Below are 17540 nucleotides of genomic sequence, written 5' to 3' on the forward strand. Positions count from 1 at the left end.
ATAAACATGCATGGCGAAGTTTTTCAACAAATCTAAGTGGACGCGTTAATGTCTAGAATATTTCTGCATAACATTAACCTCTGCGTAAAAAATATTGTTTAGTTCTTCGGTAAGGTTTAGTTTTGAGATTTGAGATTAAGCGGCTGAGTAGACCAGGCGCTTTGCAGTGCGCTGGTGGCCAATGCAAAGCAAAATGAAATTACGGGAATTTTCAACATTTGTGTATAAACGAACTGAAGCACCAAATCGACCTTACATTCAACTACCGGTTCCATAGCCTCGGTATTTTCTGGCTTGGTAGTCTTAGGATCACATTCAGACTGAGGCCCGGAAAAAAAAAGAGACCCGCGAATAATCTTGCATTCATTTTTGCGGGTGGTCCGCTCATTGTGAGTAGCATCCGATTCACTTTTAGACAGGAAAGATTTGTGGTAGTAGCCGAAAAAGAAGAAAAAATTAATAGTTGAAGTATGTGTACCAATAAGAAATTCGATAGTTCTTGAAACGTGACTAGGTGCAGTGGTAATTTCTAAAATACTCAAGGCTAGTAAGGGAGTATAAGTCACTACACCGTTGCGGTTACTATTAGAGCTTGAACCCAAAATGCTGGAACAAGCCAGTGCAAAATCAATTTAGAAAGATTTAATTTTCGCATATATTTTTCGTCGTAGCTGATTGAATCGACGCTGAGGTTGAACTATTTTTTGGGCTTGCGGTTGCCGGCGTTTCTTTTCCAATCGCGGATTTCGCAGACGAAATTGAAGCGCTGGATGCAGAGCGACATCCTCGTTTCGATGCCAGCATCGCATCGCGCGACGTGGACTGAGTGAAGGTACCAGATCGAGTAACCAAAATGGTAGAATCAGGTTTCCGGACCCCTTTGGTGAAAGATTTCCCCTTGCAATCGGACTCAACTCCCGGCTTTGGTTTTGCAGCTGTCAAGATTACCGACTGCGCAGCAAATCCTGACATGGCTCCTTGGCAAGCTTCGGATAGGTTGGAGGCCTTGGAGGATGCCGAAGAAATGTGGGAGGTAGAGGCTTTAAGAGAAGATGACGATGGTTTCTTCGCAAGAGGACAGCCGGACAGAAAAGCCGCGAGGGAGCATTGGGATGAAGTAAGCGACGGATACAGCTGGGATGAAGTGGAGCGAGTGGAAGAGGTGGTTGTACGATTGGAAGAGGTAGAGGGACGAGTGGAAGAGGTGGTTGTACGAGTGGAAGAGGTAGAGGGTCGAGTGGAAGAGGTAGAGGGACGAGTGGAAGAGGCAGAGGGACGAGTAGAAGAGGTAGAGGGTTGGGTGGAAGAGGTAGAGGGACGAGTGAAAGAGGTAGAGGGACGAGCGGAAGAGGTAGAGGGACGAGTGAAAGAGGTAGAGGGACGAGTGGAAGAGGCAGAGGGACGAGTGGAAGAGGCAGAGGGACGAGTGGAAGAGGTAGAAGGACGAGTATAAGAGGCAGAGGGTTGGGTGGAAGTGGTAGAGGGACGAGTGAAAGAGGCAGAGGGACGAGTAGAAGAGGTAGAGGGTTGGGTGGAAGAGGTAGAGGGACGAGTGAAAGAGGTAGAGGGACGAGCGGAAGAGGTAGAGGGACGAGTGAAAGAGGTAGAGGGACGAGTGGAAGAGGCAGAGGGACGAGTGGAAGAGGCAGAGGGACGAGTGGAAGAGGTAGAAGGACGAGTATAAGAGGCAGAGGGTTGGGTGGAAGTGGTAGAGGGACGAGTGAAAGAGGCAGAGGGACGAGTAGAAGAGGTAGAGGGTTGGGTGGAAGAGGTAGAGGGACGAGTGAAAGAGGTAGAGGGACGAGCGGAAGAGGTAGAGGGACGAGTGAAAGAGGTAGAGGGACGAGTGGAAGAGGCAGAGGGACGAGTGGAAGAGGCAGAGGGACGAGTGGAAGAGGTAGAAGGACGAGTATAAGAGGCAGAGGGTTGGGTGGAAGTGGTAGAGGGACGAGTGAAAGAGGCAGAGGGACGAGTAGAAGAGGTAGAGGGTTGGGTGGAAGAGGTAGAGGGACGAGTGAAAGAGGTAGAGGGACGAGCGGAAGAGGTAGAGGGACGAGTGAAAGAGGTAGAGGGACGAGTGGAAGAGGCAGAGGGACGAGTGGAAGAGGCAGAGGGACGAGTGGAAGAGGTAGAAGGACGAGTATAAGAGGCAGAGGGTTGGGTGGAAGTGGTAGAGGGACGAGTGAAAGAGGCAGAGGGACGAGTAGAAGAGGTAGAGGGTTGGGTGGAAGAGGTAGAGGGACGAGTGAAAGAGGNGAACAACACATCGGCTGTTGCACGTGTATCAGAATTCATCGCATTATTCACACTCGCTTCCATTTTACGAATTAATACAGAATGACATGGAACAGTTTCAGGCGATTGTGAAGGATCGATTGTTACGTTGCCAACTTTTAAAAATTCATTTGAAGTAGCGACAGATTCGCGTTCAATTTTTTCTGGAACTTGAAGAGAAACTGAGATGAGAAATCCATCATGTAGAGAAGATCCATCATGTAGAGGAGACCCATCATGTAGAGGAGATTCATCATGTATAGGAGATCCTTCATGTAGAGGAGATCCATCATGTAGAGGAGATTCATCATGTAGAGGAGATCCATCATGTAGAGGAGATCCATCATGTAGAGGAGATTCATCATGTAGAGGAGATCCTTCATGTAGAGGAGATCCATCATGTAGAGGAGATCCATCATGTAGAGGAGATCCATCATGTACAGGAGATCCATCACGTACATTAGATCCATCATGTAGAGGAGATCCATCACGTACATTAGATCCATCATGTAGATTAGATCCATCATGTAAAGGACATCCATCATGTACATAAGATCCCCCATGTATAATTGTGTTGCAGGTTCCCAAATACATAGGCTGGGTATCCTTTAAAGGATGAGTTATGCAGCTGAAATGTACGGGATCAGAAGAAGGTTGAGGATTGAATAGAACTTGTTGAGCCAGGATATTGTTGACGGGTGACGACGCTGTTGGAGTAGCGGGTGTAGCACCAGCGTCTGTAATGTGGTCCTGAAAATATATTAAATAACATGTTTTATATAATGGTAGGATAAGAATATATAGATTATATAATAAATTTAACAGAAAGCGTTAAGACAATTACAAGTTAGAATACCCTAATAAATTGAAGAGCACGTGTTATACGATGGCATTATACGCGTTAAGGATGGCATTAATTGAGTGCATACTATAGGAAGTTTGAATAAATAAAACCATGTTTAATCTTTCGTAAATTGATCGTCTATTCAAATAGTGTTCAATAGTGTTCAATAGTGGCTATTGAACCCTATTGAACACTTTCATATATATATATATATATAGTGTTCAATAGTGTTCAATAGCCCCTATTGAACATGCATTCTTTAAGCAACTGGGAATTAGTCGCAGTTTCGAGTCCTAGTCTACAAATATTAAAAAGATGCAATCTTTGAAGACATGTAAGTGAGCTTATATCGTGTGATAATATTTAATGGGAGTTGTACATATTTTAGTCCAAATATAGATCAATGTCATGAATCATTAATTTAAAGTTAACTACAGTTTTAATATTATTCCTCGTGGCGCAATCAATACAAACTTGCACAATAACTACTAATAAAATCATTAAAATCAGAATAAGTAAGAAAGTAAAGAGCGTAAATTGTCAAGGGAAGTAATATTCGACATAACAGACCAGAAAAAAGCAGCCAGGCATCAGTAAACAATTACAAATTGATCAGCAGAAAGCGGTTGGGAAATTTGATACACTGTTCGAAAAAACGCTGTAGGACGGTCTGACCGGCATTCCAGTGGCTGGCCTGTGCGTGAAATGAAACACAGAGTGGCTATTTTTACAATTTAACAGAAGACAGCCGTGCCACAATTGGAATAAATGGCAAAATAGTTCATTTTCATGGGCAACCGGCCACTAGAAAGCCGGTCAGACCATTTTTCACCGTTATTTCGAACAGTGTAAATTTAAAAGACCAACTCGAAAATGAGGTCCAGCCCAAAATTTTCCAACATAGGCAACGGCTCGAGGCAGCCAAAACCTTCAAATTCGAAAGCCCTGTGACCTTCGAAATATTTGAGATTATTCTTGATGGTCGAAAAATACAGAATATGATGACAGTTATGGACAATTAAGATGATATCGATTTTGTAGCTCAGATTGAAAANGTTAACATAGCTTCAACATAGGTTAGCAGGTAAACGTTAGCAATGGGTATGTCCGCGATAATATTGTTAAATATTAACCCTCTACCGCCGCATGTCACTTTCCGGGAACATTACTTTTAACTTAAATTATACGTAAACTATTGAGTGTAGCAACCTGATGACGTTTGTATGCAACAGAGAACATTTTAAAGTTGTCGTACGTGGCGGCAACCATCAGTGCAAGTCATTTTGCGCTCACTAGAACGTATCCTTTTTGGGAAGTAGGCGCGTGACAATATTGCTTCGGTTACTTATGTCAGGCGGTCGAGGGTTAATTGTAGGCTGTCATTAATAGGTTGTAATTGTACACGAAAGGAAGTCGTGATTTGGAGCCATGACATGAGCACTGGTTGTAAAAAGTGGGTAAAAAAATACACTGGTTGAGTTTATGAGTCGTAATTTTTTATGAGACGCGGATGCGAAAATTAATAATCGTTAATTTGTAAGTGAAAATCTAATCATTCTGCAAAAATTTGGCATAAGAGCGAAAATTTGCCAAAAAAGGTCAGAAATATGTATCAAATTATGCCTTCAGAATTTGGTAACGTTATTTACGAGTCTGCGATTGATAAAAGTAATAGCCCGATAAAGAAGGATTGAAGTGAACACTTATCCAATTTAATGTTAATCAAATTACAAACTAAGCACTCACCACATATGTTAGCGAAAAAGCACCCACACAGAGCGACAGTAGCGCTACTCCTGTTGCTCCGTTACCTGAGACAGACCATCTGTTGTCTGTACCTTGGTTTCCGTTAGACCAGCAACAGGAACAACCGGCTTTGGTCCATCATTCGTTTTGAACTGCGCTTCTGTTAAATCGCCATATTCGTTCAAATCAACAGATTCTTCGCAGGATGCTTGAGGATCTACAGTAAGTTTAGGCTTGGTTGCGGATTCGTGAAGAATTTCGGTCGTGGTTTCGTGTTGGGCAGGAATCGCGGTTGGTGACCGGACTTCGGATGGATCGCTGGTGGGAGAAACGGACTTGCCAGAGACTGTAGACGTATCATCTGACTTTGGTCCAGGAGTAGTTTCACCGACACCCATGTGTGCTTCCTCATTTACATTCTCCGCATTATTCCCCTTATTTTGCTCGAGATAATGGATAGCGTTATTCAGGGCCGAATGATCCGGTGATTGTGCGTCGTGGTCTGTCAAGCCAACGCGGTCACATAGCGAACTAGTATCTTTCGTCCCATGATGGAAGAGTTTAGTATTACTATTAGAACAAGGAATACTTCCCGCATATTCCAACCCAGGGAGAGAGTCGATTTCGCGTGTAGAACTTGTTTCTTGATGAGAAGATTCCGTGCAAGGAACGTCTCGTGGAGAAGAATCGGGTTCTTGAAACGAGACAACTTTTCCTCGGCGGTCCGAGCTCGAGTTTTTGATGGCTGTGTTGCCCAACGCCTGCGCAGTTGCAGAACTTGACAAGAATTCCCCGGCAGATAAACCATCGGAGGCTTGAGACGTGGCATGCAATGTAATATCAGCCACGCCTTGAGACACAACATCAACTTGCGTGTCAAGTGAGCTTGGGGATTCTGCGCTTTCAACAGCTTTAGTGCAATCCACATCAGTGAGGGATAAACCATTCTCCACTTTTTCTTTAGGTTCGCACGACTTGTCAGCGGCGATACCGGTAGAAGTCTTAGAATTTTCACCAGAAGAATGATTCAGGACATTGGAAGTGGGATCACAAGCCGCTGTGGTAGTGATGATGCCCTCAGCAGTCTCTCCGACATCGTCTTTAGGACGAACCATTTGCCCGTCATCCATCATCCGAACCACTAGGCCATCATCGTCTATTTCAGTGCCATCATCGGAGCCAGGAGCTGCCTCAGGACACAACCTAACGTCATTGTTGATGCTGGACTCCGTCGAGGAAAATTTTTTTGTGTCGTCGCAAGCGGCGCTGGAATTCAAAGGCCTGCCAACATCGGCGCCAAGAGCAAGTTTCTCTGCCACCGACGTCAGGACGTCAAAAGCCGACATTTCCCCAGTGGATGTCTGCAGGAATACAAAGCAGTGAGTATATTTCTTCGAGACAAAACCTTCTAAATGAACTAATTGATAAGTAAACTCTGGGACGGGAAAAAGGAGAATTAGAACAAACACCTTGCACGGAAGAATAGTAAAATATTACTTTCAATGGAAAAAAGGTTTAAAACGATCACCTTACGTAAAAAATAATGTTCAAAACGATCACCTTACATGAAAAAAAAGGTTCAAAACGATCACCTTACAAATGTTTTAAAAGGATTAAAAATGTTTTACAAGGATTAAAAATGTTTTACAAGGATTAAAAATGTTTTACAAGGATTAAAAATGTTTTAAAAGGATTAAAAATGTTCTACAAGGATTAGGAATGTTCTACAAGGATTAGGAATGTTCTACAAGGATTAGGAATGTTCTACAAGGATTAGGAATGCTTCACAAGGATTACGACAAGGCCTTCAGGCACGAAAAGCATTGACGGTGATGGTCAATGTCCCCAAAGAAGACAATACGAAGAAAATCACTCAATTGTCTAATCATTTTCAGTATATTGAGACATCTCATCCCGTGAAGCAGTGAGGACTAACAAGATCTGTCAGGAATGATATATAGCCACTCACCAGCGTCATCCTGGGTCTGGTCGGGATCAGAAGGGGCGTCAGCAAGCACATCTACAGCAAAGAACAAATATATTTTTTTTACATACCTACTACACATGTACGAAAAAGTTTAATAATACAAAGCAAATATATCTGCTAATAAATTTCGACACTAAATGAAAGATCGCTGCATGGAAATAGGAGTAGAATATTTTAATTTCAAGTTTATTTCTAATTGTATTATTTTAAATAATAAAGTAATAAAACAAAAAAAGTAAAATAATAACGGTATTAATTATAATTTTTTTTCAATTAGCACTCCAACGACACAGTTTGTAAGGAAAATATTGGCCAAGAGTTAAACTGTTTATATTAAACTCTATTGAAAAATTCAGTACGGTACTAATACTGGTATTATTCCTTCGAATTACACATCTCGGAAATTTTTTTTGCAATGAAATTCCGAATTTTGAAAAGAGTGAAAACAATCGAATTCCTAAAATGTTGATAGGAATCAAAGATTGAAAGGATACAATATGGCAGCACTGTTTAGAATGAATCTCTTTCTTGGGTTCATATAATTCGTCATCTGTATTCAATTAAAAATAGAGTGTCAATCATGAAATGAGAACAGCATGAATAGAATTTCTTTCATAAAAAAACATAATTAACTCACCAGACCAGATATTCTTTCTCTTGCCATTAGCTTTAGTTTGTTGAGCAGGTTTAGCTTCTCGCTTCTCGCGCTCATGGCGGATGCTGCTGTCGTAACACTCCGCCCTGAAGCAATCTTCTCCGAACCCAAAACCGTCCGCGCCGACGTCTTTAATATCAGACTTCATGTTATTATATTTGCGTAGTTCATGTTTGTCTTCCTCTTCTGCTGTAATTTTGCTCACCATTGCAGTAATTTCATTATTTTCATTAACCGACGCTCGGTCTTCAGTAGACGAAGGATCTTTGGCGTCAGTGATTGGACGAGAATTGCCGGTGATTGGACGAGTATTGCCAGTAATTGGATGGCCAATTAAACTATTATTCGCTAACGAGTCCATTCCAATGGAAAAGGACGAAGGCTCATCATTATTCTGTGAGCCTAGGATGCTGCTTGATTTAACATCAGCAGCAGAGAAGCTGAGCCCATCTTCAACATCAGAAATATCGCGTGCTGCAATGTCGGGAGCGCATTCAACATTCTCATTTCCACAATTTTTGTCAACATCTTCCTCATTTTTCGTCAGTAGATTAACATCTTCAACAGCAGGTATCTGCTGCCGAGCATTAAAGTTCTTGTGCCTAGAAGATCTATTTCCCCTTCGTGATTGGGGCTTACATTCCTCGCCAGTCCCAGCCTTCTCATCTGCCCCAACCATCTCGCCTGCCCCAGCCTCAGGTTCCACATTGTCATCATTGTTCTCAGGAAGGGAATTTCTATGCCTTCTCCCTGTCTCCTGTTGGTTGTGGGGGTCACTGGCCTCGGGCACAATGTTTCTGTTGTCGCTGAAGGAGCCCCTGTTTGTCCGCTTGCGCTGGTTCCTCCGTCTGTTCTGTCTAGGGCCCCGCGAGGCAGAAGACAATTCCTCGTGTGGGGAGCGGACCGCCTCCCCGGGGGCCATGGCTGAGGAGGCCGCCAGCAGTTCATCCAGCGTGCTCTTCTCATCTGAAGTGCGTAAAATACTTAAATCTTTTACACAAAAAAAAGAGTTCATATTAAATATGTATGAGAAATTACACACATGTAAGTCACACAGACCTGTAAATACGTGAATGATTATTACCATGTGCAACTTTTCCTATGATTATTGGAAAGGAGGGGTTGCAATAGATTAACATAAGTAATGATTACATTATAGCATCTTTAAATATTATAATCTTTAGATAAATAATTGAAATAAAATAAACAATAACAAAACTCACTCATTTGACGATCAGAGTAAGTTTTGCTTGTCTCTCCGCCCACCGCGACCTCTCGCTCCCTGCAACAAATATTTAATTATGACCATAACGAGAATTAAAAAAATCAGGCATAAAAATTAGGCTTCAATAATATCAATTTATCAGCATAAGCTTTAGCTGCTAAAAACTGTGGCTGACTCAAGTACACTCAAGTGAAATAAATGGGTCATGTTGTCCAAATGGTGACACACTTTCTTAACCATAGCCCCCACAGGAAGCAGACGTAGCAATGTTTTGCCTTTTTTGCTGGGCCAAACTTGCTCATAATGATCCTCACAAGAGCAAAAAGTGCATCGCGATTAGGATCGAGTCTTGCTAACTTCTTTGAGTGTGAACATTGGCCACCATGAAGAACAGATCGAATTCATTAAAAACTTTAATGGCTAAAAATTTTTGCAAGTTCTTATAACCAGCCGGTGAATAACTTGTATTTATATTATAGAGAAAATTACCAGCCAAGTGTTATCAACGTTAGAAGATAGTCACCTATAAAAAATTTGTTCTCAATATTAGATATAATATTTAATATGCATTATGTGATATAATATAGTCTCATACAAGATATAGTAATATCATTAATCAGTTGATCAACACTCCGCAACACTCGATAATTTACTAGGGCATCTGAACTAAAATTCATATATTTTAGCTGTCTTACCACAGCAAACAAACACTGCCACTAGTGACGGGACAGTAAGTGCTTGGTCTTGTCGTAAATATACATTTTTAAATTAAATAAGAACAGAATAAATTATTTATAAAATCATATTAATTGAGCACTTATATCATCAGTCTGCTTAAATCGCAAGTTAAGTAGGAATTTAGAAGCAAAGAAAACGCCAATTAAATTCACCATGTCGATATTGGAAACGTTTCGGAGTCCAGCTCCATCGTCAGTTCAAGAATTTAGAAAATGAAAATAATCATTATACGGTAGTAATACAAAATCCAAAATCAGACATAAAAACCTGAAATTGACAAATAAAATATTAATTAAGATAACTGACCGGCGTTCGGTGTGACGGTTGTCCCATGGGCGCCGCCAGCCGCGGCCGCGTTCGGGGGCCTGGCGGTGACATGAGTTATCAGGGCTACCTAGACCGTGCTTATCAATATAATACTTTTAAGTATATTAAATGCAAGGACATTAATATTTGGTACTTGTAGTCTTTGTACTACTACTGTAGTACTACAAAGTAGTACTGTACTACTGTAGTCTTTGTAGTAGTGAGCAGTACTATACAATGTTGAATTAGTGAGCAGTACTTTGATGCTAGTACTACTATGTACTCCACTAATGATTGCCCTAGCAAATCAATATTATGAAGGCTTTTGAAAATTTCTGGTGCTGAGATCACAAATTGCAAATGATTAATTCATTAAAAGTAATCAATGGATAAGTTATTTGACATAATCTAAAAATGACTAATGAAACAGAGATAGCCAACTCTTCATTCGTAATAGTACGCAAATTCGTTCACTAAATTTCATTACTCAGAGAACGGTAAAAAAACAACACTAGGACGATAAGATAACTTTTAGATTCTCTTATAATAATTTAATATCATAGTACGCTGTTAATATGTATGAAACGCTGACTCACCATTTGCTGGTTGTGCCTGGGATGTTGGCCTCCACGTTGCCAGCCATCATCATCTTGCCAGTGTCCTCGGCCTCTTCCTCTTCTGTTCTTCCAAACCTCGCCTGCATCACCGAAATCTTTCCGTCCTCTACCTCTTCTTCCACCATTATCTACACCATAACCTCTGTCATTTCGTCCACCATTATCTCCACCATAACCTCTATCACTTCTTCCACCATTATTTCCGCCATAACCTCTATCACTTCTTCCACCATAATCCCTACCACCTCTTCCATCATGATCTACATCTCCCCTGCCAACATCTTCTCCGCCATAATCTCTACTTCTGCTTCCGTCAGATTCTTTACCGAAATCATGGCTGCTTCTTTCATTATTTTCTTCGAAATATCTCATCCCTCCTCTTCCAAAATTTTCTCTTGCATAACCTCTGCTGCCTCGTCCTCGTTCTCCACCATAACCTCTCTTGCCGCGACTACCTTCTCCTCCATAACCACGGTTACCTCCTCTCCAGCCTCCAGCAAAACCTCTTTTGCCTCTTGCGCCGTGATGGAATTCGATATCATAACTTTCTCTTCCACCACCTCCATGGTTTCTTCTCCCCATCTCTCCATGGGTATCAGCCTGGTTGCCGCTCCGTACATCCTGGGATTGCTCTGGATCTTGATCACGGTTACCATAATTCATCGAGTACCGATCATCATGTTCAGTGTATCCGTGTCCAGGGCGTTGGTACTCATGAGCATAGTTGGCAGCCCTGTTCTCATTAGCGTTCATCTCATGATAGTTGTTGTCTCCTGATGCATTTTGATGAGGCTCCTTGATAGGATAGAAGCCACCTTGATTGTATCGAGAAAATCCTTCGTTCTTGAAACTCGATGATTGTGGTTTGGTATCAAATCCTACACCGTCTTCCAGCCGCACGTCTCTTGAGACAAACCGACTCCTGGGAGGAGGTTCTGCTTCTTCTGCAGCTACCAAAGACTCCGGACGGGATAATTCCTTAGAGTGGCTTGCATCAGGATACGTATGGTCTGAAGACGGAAGACCTGAGTCTTGGCTCATATGTTTGTCTGATTCATGGTTAAGATATTGACCAATATTGTGGTGGTGATCTTGCTGTTTGCTTTCATCATAATATGAAGAGTTCTCGTCTTGGTGGCTGTCATGTTGCTGGTCATGATGTGGAGGGTAAGGCATACGACCTCCTCTTCCTCGTTGCCAGTTTCTGCCGGCACTTCGACCACGACCTTTTTGTGCCCAGTTGTTCCTGTCTCCTCTGCCCCGGCCATAGCCCCGCCCTCCTTCTGGGGGAGGACCAGCCCCAAAATATTCCCCATCCCGTTCAGGGTCCGCCAAGAATCGGTACTGGGGATCAGGGGGAGGTCCATTATCCTGCACAAACGAGACACTATCAATTTGATTACCATAGATTATTATTAGAAAAAAACTGTACTGTGGGTTGTGTGATGAATGTTATCCCACAAAAACAATAACAATATGAAATTATAAGTTTGATTTCCTAGACATTACATCCAATTGGATAGCTGATCACATTGAAGTCTTGAACTAAATTTTATTCAAGTTGTTGAGCACAGATCAATGGACATGTTCTAAGTGGTATTTTTTTCTAATTTACCGGTAATTGTTATTCAGTCCCTGGAAAGTGTTTGCAAGGCATTGCTAAGTCACCAATGTAAAACTTAGATAGAAGCAACAAATGTTGTAGGTTCTTCAGCAGTGACCCCTACTCCCCTAGTAGATCCAGATAAGAATTTATAGAAGTCCAAGCAGGTGCTTCCTTCAAAATTGGAAAAAAGTAAAAAAAACTCAAAATCAATACTCTGACTCAAAAACTCAAAATTCATACACAGGTGATAGGCATTGGGAAAAAAGGGTTGAGACATTCAGTGAAACTGCTTAATTTTAGCAAAAAATTTTATGATGCATAAAAGTTTGATGTTTCACTTCTAATCAGTTTTTTAAATTAATATTTTGGAAATAGGGAAATGGTCTAGGTATTCCAGGGAAATGCCCTGGAATACCTAGATAGAAATTTGATGGATAGAATGGAAGTTCTCATGGGCTGAATTTGGGTCACATGATAGATCCAGATGAGGTGACCATTAAATAAGATTTTTTTGCCAGCTTAGAAACAAAAACTAAAGAATGAACCTTATGCAATGCAGTTTTGCAGACTTTAAGGTCAAGCTAATTTCCAATGAAGACAGGAAATTGCCAGGCTTGCATTAAATTTTGAAGAAGTAGATATCTAAACAATTATTTACGTACTTACAGGCAGTACCTACCAAAAATGTTTATAAAAGTACCTATGTTATTAAATATGAGCTTGAAATTTTACAATCTTGATCAATACTTTCAATTTGGCAATTACAATGCATTAAAAATACAAAGCTAATGTAGAGTAGAAATACCTACACTAAAATTTTGCAAATACAATTCGGGTGAATCTAAATTTTCTACTGGTAATAAAAAGAAGCCATTTCATGATACCAATTAAATAATGAAAAAATACAGCCAACTAATGAGCGTAGGGAAATTTTTATGCTACCTGATTAGCGGAATTTTCATCAGCTATGGATGAAAAGGAAGCCGAAGGATTGGCAGGGGTGGAAGAAGTGCTATCTGGATAAGTTGTGAGGTCTACAGGACCAGAGTTATGATCCTTCCTTTGCTTTAGATGAATATCTGTTGAATGATTGCCATCCTGCGGAGGATTACGCAGATGATGCTCATGCCAATGATGATCATGGGCCTGGTGAGGGGGCTGCTCATGGCTTTTAAGTTCTGATATGTTGAAGTTTTGTGAACTCTTTTTATAAGCATTTGCTTTCTCATCTTCAATCTCCTGGTAGAAACAAGAGTAATTAAATTGATAGAGAACTATTAGTTCAAGGTATCCAAATAAAGTACGGTAGGATTAAAACAAAATATAGTTGCTCCTTTGAAAGAATAGGATAGATGAATTCAAATTTTTCCTAACTTTTAGTTGGACCTAAATACAAAGAAGAAGTACAATAATATCAAACTTTATATTTTGCATTGACAAACCACACACATTAAAAAAAAAAACTAACTTGCTTCATTGGAATGAGTTATTACTGAAAAAATATTAAATTAATAAGTTTTCATTGATGCTAAAAACAAACAAACATGTATACAAATGCTACAAACATTTCAGGGACAAAATATTGCTCTACATGAGAACAATTGCAACAGATAAGACCAAAGATAAAATCAGTACCAGTATAGACCTGTATTTTGCATGTTTCAATTCAAGTTTAATTTAGCTAGTAAAAAAAATGGCATCATTTATAAAAAAAAAGTGGTCTAAGTTACCCCATTTTACGGTATGTATGGTTGAATATTATGAGCTTTATGTATTTAATTCCAACTTAAATTAAAATTTTAAGAACCTTATTATACGAGGGAATTATTCATATTTTCTGCATTTCTTAAGGTGAAGTTTACAAAATCATTTATCCATGCATTTAGAACACATAAAAATGGCCAGTCAATTCTTAACCACTCTTTCAAGGCTTTCAAGCTATCTGAAATTCCTTATTTATTATTTCAAATTAAGAAATAATGTCATTTAATGCAACTCTCTTAGTAGTACATAATTTAGCTACTTATAATAAATACAAGATAAATAATATAATTTCTCAATGCCATCATTAAAATAAATATTTCAAACATTACCTTGAATCTTCTGAGATATGCTTCATTCTTTTGCTTCATTTCTTCCATCTTTAGATTTGCTCGTCTTTCACGTTCTTCCTTGTCCTGCACATGTACATATTTTTAAATACATGTAGAGGAGATCCATCATGTAGAGGAGATCCATCATGTACATTAGATCCATCATGTAGAGGAGATCCATCATGTAGAGGAGATCCATCATGTAGAGGATATCCATCATGTAGAGGATATCCATCATGTAGACGTGATCCATCACGTACAAGAAATCTATCATGTACATGAGATCCATCATGTAGAGGAGATCCATCACGTACAGGAGAACCATCATGTAGAGGAGATCCATCATGTAGAGGAGATCCATCATGTAGAGGATATCCATCATGTAGACGTGATCCATCACGTACAAGAAATCTATCATGTACATGAGATCCATCATGTAGAGGAGATTCATCATGTAGAGGAGATCCATCATGTAGATTAGATCCATCATGTACACGTGATCCATCATGTAGATTAGATCCACCATGCATAATTGTGTTGCAGGATCCCAAATACAGAGGCTGGGTATCCTTTATAGGATGAGTTATGCAGCTGAAATACACGGGATCAGAAGAAGGCTGAGGATTTAATAGAACTTGTTGAGCCAGGATATTGTTGGCGGGTGACGACGCTGTCGGGGTAGCGGGTGTAGCACCAGTGTCTGTAACGTGGTCCTGAAAATAAATTGAATAGCATGTTTAACATGTTTTATTTAATTGTTTAACTGTAGATTCTGTAATATATTTAATAGCATGCGTCATACAATTGCAAGTTAGGATAGCATAATAAATTGAAGAACACATGTTGTATATAGGATGGCAATATAGTTAGGGACGGAAATATAATTAGGACTTCAATAAATAATGTGATATTTAATTTTTCGTAAACTGATGGTCAAGGCATTCTTTAAGCAACTGAGAATTAGTTGTAGTTTTGAGTCCTTGTCTAGAACTAGCAAAAAGATGCAACCTTTGATAACATGAAGAAGAGATTATATAGTGTGATTATTTTGATGGGAGCTGTACATATTTTAGTCCAAATATAGATAAATGTCATGAATCATTAATTTAAAGTTATCTACAGCTTTAATATTATTCCTCATGGCACAATCAATACAAACTTGCACAATTACTTCAAAATCGTTAAAATCAGAATAAGTAAGGAAGTAATGAGCGTAAAGTGTTGATGGATTTAGTAGTTTAAAAGCCCCAAGCTACTTGAAAAAGCACGGTAAAGGCTCCAAGCTTGTTGAAAAAGTAGAGTATAGATCTCGTCGGTGCATAACGGCAGGTAAATGCGACATGATAGACCAGAAAATAAACAGCAGCCAGTAATCAGTAAATAATTACAAATTGATCAGAAGAAAACGGTTGGGAAATTTGGTACACTGTTCGAAAAAAAGCAGTAAGACGGTCTGACCGGCATTTCAGAGACAGGCCGGTCCGTGAAATTAAACACATAGTGGCTATTTTTACAATTTAACACGAGAAACCCGTACCACAATTAGAAAAAAATAGCCGAAACAGTTCATTTTATGGTCAACCAGCTATTAGAAATCCGGTCAAGCCCTTTTTCACCGTTATTTCGAACAGTGTAAATTTAAAAGACCAACTCGAAAATGAGGTCCAGCCCAAAATTTTCAAACATAGGCAACGGCTCGAGGCAGCCAAAACCTTCAAATTCGAAAGCCCTGTGACCTTCGAAATATTTGAGATTATTCTTGATGGTCGAAAAATACAGAATATGATGACAGTTATGGACAATTAAGATGATATCGATTTTGTAGCTCAGATTGAAAAACAATTCTCAAACACTGTGGGAGCGTAACCATTGGCAACAAATTTAAATCTTAAATTATCCCTCGAGGCAATGCTTAGCGTAAACATACACAGCTACACTTCGTCTCAAAGATGCGATGCCACAATACTCGCTAGAAATACCGCAAGCAATTTATTCCGATATAACTTAATTAAAACCATAGCGCCCCATATTGGCAGCATGTGTTCATGTCAGGTTTTGCGAATTTTGGCCGGAACTTTCATTTAGTGTGAGATGTAGATGGGACAAAGATATTGCAATAAAAAAAAAGTAATGCAAAAACGAACGGAAAAATGAGTAAATTTGCACGCACATTACGAACTAGCAAAATGATATCCTGATAAGCCAAAACAGCAGCGATGATTGAAATCAACGTACCGCTAACCTTGTCACCTGCTAGGCTGCCAGACCCTGCAGTTGTTTCTTTTATGAATTTTGAGATGCGGTTCAATTCATATTTTGTAATGTAACAGGCCATGGGCCTATTTCTTCAACGCCGACACTTCTATTCTATGCGAGAAGATGTGAGCAATGCTGAAAATTTCCTTATGGGGTCTCCCTATGTATACGATTTTTGTACAAACGTCACCTTGCACGAGTGCTTATTTCTTAGCTACCAATGTAACCATGTGTGCACAATTTTATATATAAATGGAATCTTAGGTGCACATTTTTTTAAACAAATGTAACCTAGGGTGCACATTTTTTGTCATTTTTTGGTAAAAATGTAGCCTTCAGAACACATTTTAATACCACAAATGCCACCTTGGCTGCACATTTTAATATCACAAAAGCCACCTTGGCTGCACATTTTACACCTCCTATAGCCCACGTTCGGTTGTGGCAGGTTCGGTGGGGGCCGCAAAGCGTCGCTGGCGTCGTTCGGGCCGCTCTCGCCCGTGGCAGAAGACCGCGAGACGTTCACATACGACGAGGCGATCATCGATGCGCAGCTCGACAAAGCCCTTAGCGCCATCGTCGTCGATGACGTCAACAGTGTCAGTATTCAGACGTATTTTAAATAAATTTTTTTTATTTTAAGTGTATTTCATCGGGTAATTGTAATCTTCTCAATAATTTATTTCTAATAACAAGTCAAATTTTTTCTGGACAGTATTGATAATAATTATTCTGAAAATGGCCGAAATTTGGTACTGTACCTGACTGGAAATTAATTCGTAAAAACTGAATGGATGACGTCGTTTTATATTTAGTGAATGAATTTCAAACAGATTTGGATTTGATTAAAAAATCCACGTTTCATAAATTTTTTTAATTTGTCTTATTTATTGAATGTGACCGACCTCATATTTTTTCACTAGATAAACGCATTCAATGTGCTTGGATAAAATTTTTTTCAAATGTTCATATCCAATCGAGTATTAATAAACTTACTGTGCAGTGGTATGCATGCAGATATATACTCTCTTTTTACATCACAATAGCTTACGAGAATTGTCGCCTTACAAATTTAATTGCTAGTGCGTACGTTCACTTAATTAATATTACCATAATTTTAATGGAATTAGTAAAGTATAGTATAGTATAGTATAGTATAGTATAGTATAGTATAGTATAGTATAGTATAGTAT

General features: G+C 39.7%; 1 protein-coding gene across 1 annotated transcript; it reads right to left on the reverse strand.

Annotated features, from left to right (window-relative positions):
- Window positions 1–1042: 1042 nt before the first annotated feature.
- LOC108674492 lies at window positions 1043–14596 on the reverse strand. Its single transcript, XM_047884408.1, has 12 exons — window positions 14336–14596; window positions 14092–14175; window positions 12941–13237; window positions 10372–11763; window positions 9776–9834; window positions 8730–8788; window positions 7489–8472; window positions 6834–6884; window positions 4957–6299; window positions 2734–3024; window positions 2458–2651; window positions 1043–2270 (listed from the first exon to the last, which is right to left on the reverse strand). The coding sequence occupies exons 1-12, from the start codon at window positions 14594–14596 to the stop codon at window positions 1043–1045; spliced, it is 6243 nt and encodes a 2080-aa protein (XP_047740364.1).
- Window positions 14597–17540: the final 2944 nt, after the last annotated feature.

This window comes from Hyalella azteca, unplaced genomic scaffold (genome assembly GCF_000764305.2).
Source record: "Hyalella azteca isolate HAZT.00-mixed unplaced genomic scaffold, Hazt_2.0.2 contig15412, whole genome shotgun sequence".
NCBI lineage: Eukaryota > Metazoa > Arthropoda > Malacostraca > Amphipoda > Hyalellidae > Hyalella > Hyalella azteca.